This window comes from Oryctolagus cuniculus, chromosome 11 (assembly GCF_964237555.1).
Source record: "Oryctolagus cuniculus chromosome 11, mOryCun1.1, whole genome shotgun sequence".
NCBI lineage: Eukaryota > Metazoa > Chordata > Mammalia > Lagomorpha > Leporidae > Oryctolagus > Oryctolagus cuniculus.
The window spans coordinates 104,813,611-104,819,610 of NC_091442.1; the positions used below are offsets into that span (position 1 = coordinate 104,813,611).

The 6,000-nt window shown below is 48.4% G+C and overlaps 1 protein-coding gene across 2 annotated transcripts in view; it reads right to left on the reverse strand.

Annotated features, from left to right (window-relative positions):
* GNPTAB (N-acetylglucosamine-1-phosphate transferase subunits alpha and beta) overlaps positions 1-5,348 on the reverse strand; it is an 86,088-nt gene extending 80,740 nt beyond the window's left edge. The window contains exon 1 of one of the 2 annotated variants that reach the window (XM_002711224.5): positions 4,945-5,348. In XM_002711224.5, coding sequence (XP_002711270.1) covers positions 4,945-5,061 — 117 coding nt within the window. In that variant the 5' untranslated portion in view covers positions 5,062-5,348. The remainder of the gene's footprint in view (positions 1-4,944) is intronic. The other variant, XM_070052755.1, reaches the window with a different exon arrangement.
* Between the last annotated feature and the right edge of the window lie 652 nt (positions 5,349-6,000).

Consider the following 6,000-nt stretch of genomic DNA (forward strand, 5'->3'; position numbering starts at 1 on the left):
ATCACCTCTTCCTCCATAAAGAAACCCTCCCCCACATAACACCAATGGTCAGTGAGGGTCAGCCTGGTCTCAAAGCAACCCCCTCTCCTCAAAAGGTGTGTTTACTTATGGCTCTGTGACCTAACTGGAGCCAATGCCAGGAAAACACTGGAGTAGGTCCTCCCCATCTTCTGGGAGCACTGTCAGAAGCTGGAGGAACCCACACGGAACAGACATTAATCAGAAACTACGGACTCAGGGAGGAAAAAGTACCATGATGAACAAGCACTGTCACAGAAAGGCAGTTTAGTGTGTGGGGGAGGCAGCATCATCAACCCCAGCACTGAGACTGAGGAGGAACGAGCAGATGGGAAGCAGAGTGGGGAGGGTGCGCTTCATGAGGGAGTAGGAGTTTCCAAATGCCTGAGTGCCACGTGCTGCAAAAAGGCCAGGCTAAGTCTCCTTACATGTTAAAGTTCATTGAGGGCAGGGAGGGCAGCTGTGCAGCGTAGAAGACTAAGCCACCGCCTGTGGTGCTGGCATTACATGTGGGTGTCAGTTCGAGTCCCGGCTGCTCCTCTTCCGATCCAGCTCTCTGCTAATGGCCTGGGAAAGCAGTGGAAGATGGCCTAAGTGACTGGGCCCCTGCCCCCACATGGGAGACCCAGAAGAAGCTCCTGGATCCTGGTTTCTGGCTTTGGATCGCCTAGCTCCTGCCATTGCAGCCATTTGGAGAGTGAACCAGCGGATGGAAGACTTCTATCTCTGTTTCTACCTCTTTGTAACTGCCTCTCAAAAAATAAATCTATTTTAAAAATAAAAAATAAAAGCAAAATAAAAAAATTCAATAGAGGCCAGCAGTATGACACAGTGGGTTAAGCTGCCTACAACACCGGCATCTCATATAAGCACTGGTTCGAGTCCAGGCTGCTCCACTTACAATCCAGCTCCCTCCTATGTGCCTAGGAAAGCAGTGGAGGATGGCCCAAATACTTGGGCCTCTGCCACCCTCATGGGAGACCCAGATGGAGTTCCAGGCTCCTAGCTTTAGCTTGGCCCAGCTCTAGCCTTTGTGGCATTTGGGGAGTAAACCAGCAGATGGAAGACCTCTCTCTCTCCCTCTAATTCTGCCTTTCAAATAAATACATCTTTTAAAAAAATCCATTAACAAAATGAGCAATATGTATATTTAAATCTCAAGAGTTGGTCTAAATGCAACTATCAAATCACCATATAAATTACAGCAATATACTGAATCACCATAAACACATTTATAAGGGCACACTTTGAGTTGTGTTAAACAAAGCTCTATATGAATATACCCACCAGAAACATAAGTGTCACAGGTAGATTCACTGATAGGTTGTTATAAATCAAAATGGAAATGGAAACAACCCGCTTTTACATCTTCCAGAACAAGGAAAAGGGCTAAAAGCTATCACAGACATGTTGTCCATGTTAAGGTCAAGGAAAGGAAATGGGTTTGACTCAAGCCAGCATCTAGGACATCGGCTGCCCTGGCCCTTTTTTGATAACAGCCTCACGATCATCTTCCAAGGAGCCCCTCTCAGTTTATCACTGCTGAGTGAGTTGCGACTGAAGCCACGCCTACCGCCCAGAGCCCTGGAGATGATCCAAGGGGTTAACAAGGGAACTCACTCCCCAGGCTAGCCAGGCAGCCCCAGGCCTAGCTGGCACTAATGAGAAAGAGTTTTCTTTTCCGTGCAGTTACTAAACTGGCAGAGCAGAAGCTGAGTCAGTTACCAGCAGACACCTTTGCTCTTATGTAGGGACAGCTTGCCTGAGAAGAAAACAGAAAGAGGAGAAAGCAGAGGTAGAGAACAGAAGACAAAAAGGGGTTTCTGACATCATTTGATGCCTTGATCCAACCCTTCCAGAAACCCTGTATTTTTCAATTACACCAGTTAATAAACTGCATTTTCTCAGGTCTGCATTGGATTTCTGTCAAGGGCAACCTAGTACTGTCAACTAACACCAGCAGCAATTTTAAACTACTAGTAACTCAAAAAGAAAAAGGAATCACAAACATTTAGAACATTACCGAATTTATCTGGAAATTACTCCCTTTACTGCCTAGAACAGCCTTTTCTCATTTCTCCTATGTATAGGTTCCTACTCATCCATCTTTTTTTTTCCTTAATGATTTATTTATTTATTTGAAAGGCAGAGATACAGAGAAGGAGAGATTGAGATATTCCATCCGCTGGTTTATTCCCCAGATGGCTGCAAAGGCTGGGGCTAGGCTAGGCCAAAGCCAGGAGCTGGCAGCTTCTTCAGGTTCTCCTACATGGATGCAGGGGCCCAAGCATTTGGGCCATCTTCCACTGCTTTTCCAGGTGCATTAGCAGGGAGCTGGATCAAAGTGGAGCATCTGGGACTTGAACCAGCACTCACAGGATGCTAGCACCACAGGTGGAGGCTTAACCTTCTGTGCCACATCGCCAGTCCCCATTAAGCTTCTTAAAGCTCCTGCCTCCTTATAAGCTCCTCTAGGATGTTTCAACTCAATTTTCTTCCCTTCTTTTGAATTCCTAAGCAATCACTGTGTCCCCATTCAGGCATTCAATGACTTAGTCCCTTGTATTATGACTCAATCCTCATTACACTGTCAATGTATATGCGCATTCTGGTCTCATCTCAACTAGAAAAAGATAGCCAAAGAAGGTGAGCTACTACAGGCTTCGAGTTTCCAAAAAAAGCACAAACAGGAATGATTTGCAGAACATGAAGATTATAATCAGACCATCAGTCATGTTTACATGTTAAAATCATGTCTAAAAATTAGAGATGCTCAGCATCAGAGTAGAAAACTTAATTAGAAATGAACTCAAGGATGTTGGTTAAGATTACCCTCGATTCATTCATCCATTAAGTATTTATTTGGAACCTGCTAAGCACTTTCTATGTGCTACGAATATAGCAGAGAATAAGACAAGGTCCTTGCTTTGAGAGTGATTTGGACTTTGTATCTCTCTTAAACCTCCCAAAAGAAACAGACATTAACTGAAGCTAGCATTCAGATCCAACTCTGCCCAATCCTGCAGCTCCCCTTTTCCACGGTGTGGTGCAAATTAACTACAGGCCAACTACCTCCACCTCTCACACCATCTATTGACATTTTTTACAGCTATATCTGCGGTGTGTTCCAAACTTTAAGATCTGTGGCCATTTCAAGACTATAATAAATGTCTCTCTTTTAGCAAATGAATAACCAGGCATGGAATGAGAGGAAATGAGGTATAAAATGAAAAACTTTAACAACTGATGCCTTTAAGTCACCTCTTGACTTCAAGGGAGTTAATAAACAACTAATATGAAATTAACCAGGATAAAAAAAAATCATCAAAAAGCAATAATGCACTTAACTGTGCATGCATATATTAACTGTAATACATGCAACACCACCTGTTAAGTACATAATCCATGCTTACAAGTCTGGGGTTTTCTCACCCTTACCAGTAAGACTTATTTTCTAGCCCCTAGAACCAGAGACCCCTAAAAGTACACACCTGGAAATCATCCCATATAATCTAGCCATTCATTAAATATTTAGACTGCACATTCTGGCAGTACCTGGGCCAGAATTACAGCATTTAAACAAATGACAACTTCTCCTAAAGAAGGTTACAAGGGAGATAACACTGTATATTGTGGTAATTCTAAGAATCATTCTGTTCATCATAAAACCTTTCGCAACCTCCTGCCCACCTCCCACCCCCCCCCAAATATGAAAACAAGGACACAGAGTTCAAACTACTTGAAAATACAGCTTTTCTCTCAGTTGCTAAAAACAGTATTCTCTAAAATCACATAAACATACTCTTCCAGTTCCTAAGTACTTGTAGTCTCTATATATTTGTCTATGATAAAAAATGCAACATTACACTGTCAATAATGAACTAACCATCAAACTAAACCAAAAGCATTATTTCATGCCACAAAAGTTGAAAGTGTGTATTCAGAGGGGAACAAAATCCATTCATCCTGGGTGTTTCCACCCCCCACCCCACCCCCACCCCCGCTGTGTGGACCCTGTGAAGAGTTTACAGTCTCACTGAACTTTACTGCACATTAACCAAGAACACATCAAGAAAGGCCAGGCTTTGATCTCAAATCTAAATTATAAGCCTGTCCCATGACCCAGCAGGTTGTTCAGGCTCCCAAGAGGTCGAGTGCTGGAGTCCAAGACAGTTAACCCAGTGCCTGGTCATATGACAATCTCTGATCATGGGATGGGGACACATGCTTGGAGCTGCCAAGAGAGCTTTCTCATCAGAGAGTGCACACCCACCAGTGGAGCCTCCCCCCAACTAGCTGACGGACAGCTGTCCAAAATAACAGGGAAGACGTGCAAAGAAAACAGAAAAGCCTATCACACTTAAGTGCTTTGGATAATGGGCTCACTCACAAGAACACGAACACACTTACACACACACACATGCCTCTTGAACGAAAGTTTTGAGATCCAAGAAGAAACAGGATTAAGACAAGGTGCCTTGGTGAACGGTGACAAGATTAGAAAGGGGACGTTAGAGGAGAGGCAGAGGGACGGATTTAGGAGCGCTACGACAAACGGGGAGAGAGAAATAAACTCGAGGTGCGGGAGGGGTCTTTATAGGGAAAGACAGGCCTGGGGATACAAAGTCCATGGCTTGAGGACCCTGAAGGCTGCACCTGCTGGAGACTACAGAGAGCGCCGACGCCCCTCGGAAACCGACAGGAGGACGAGATCTCGCCTCCGGACGCTGAAACCGGAGCCCTCGGGGCAGATTCGAGATACCGGCGCCTCGGGGGAGCTGACGGGCTCAGGGACTGGTCCCGGCGCTGCAGGGAGGACGAGCGGCAAAAGCGAGGCGCGCCAGGGCTCCGGGCACTGCGGGCAGGACGAGGGCAAGGCTGGGGGCGCCGTGCGCGTCCTGCGGGGTCTCCCGCGCCGCTACTCACCTCTCCGAACTGGAAGGCGGAGACGATGGTGACAACGACGCCCACGAAACAGACGTAGAGCCCATACCTGTGGGACAGGCAGGTATAGGTCTGTCTCTGCAAGAGCTTGAGCAGCATCCCCTCGGCCGCCGCCACGCCACACCACGCCCGGAGGAGCCACAGCCGCCGCCGCCTCAGCGAGCCGCCATGTAGGGGCCCCGGCCCGGCCGCCGCGCTCAGGTCACAGGCTCCAGCCGCTGCGCATTGCCACTCCAGCGACGGTCGCCTGCTCGGCTCCACGCCGCGGCCGCCGCTTCCGGGAGCCGGGAGCCCACGCCCTCAGCGCGGCGGAGGCGGACCCGTGGCCCGCGAGGCGGCCGGCGCCGCCCGGGTCTGTCCCGGCTGCAGGCTGTGGCGGCGGCGGCGGCGGCGACGGCGGCGGCGGAGTCGCCAGCGCCACCTGGAGGGCGGAGGGGCAGAGGGCAGGCGCGCGCCCTCAAAGTCTGCGCGTGCGCGGCGAGCTCTGCGGGCCGACCTGCCATCTGCGAACCGGCTAGGGCCGGCGCCTGCGTCTAGCCTGTGCCACGGCTGGTACTGTAATAACGTGAGTATTTTGTGCACAATGCCTTTTCTTCAGCTACAATAATTAGGAAATCTTAGCTTTTCGCAGCGCTGGAAGGAGATGCTGTCTGGTGCTCCAACCCCCTCACACATCCGGACCGCGACCCCGACCATTGGGCTTTGCGCCAAAACTAAATTTTATTCACTAATATTCGTTAAATACTATTTCATACCTAGTGCCTGGTATAGTCCTTGGTGTCGGGTATTTGGCTATAGTCCCCGGAGAGAGTAGGGAAGGAAAGAAAACATGAAAACCACCAAATACAAAAACGTAATGGCCGTCATCCTGGCGTGAGGAGAGGGGTGCCAAGGCAGAGAGTGACCAGGGACCCCCACCCCAACACTAGGTTATTTTTAGGAGGTTTTTCCCCGTGGCACCTCGGATTTAGGAGGTGGCTTTTTGTTTGTTTGTTTAATCCCAGTATGTACCACTTCACGTGGGTTTTGTCTTAAATT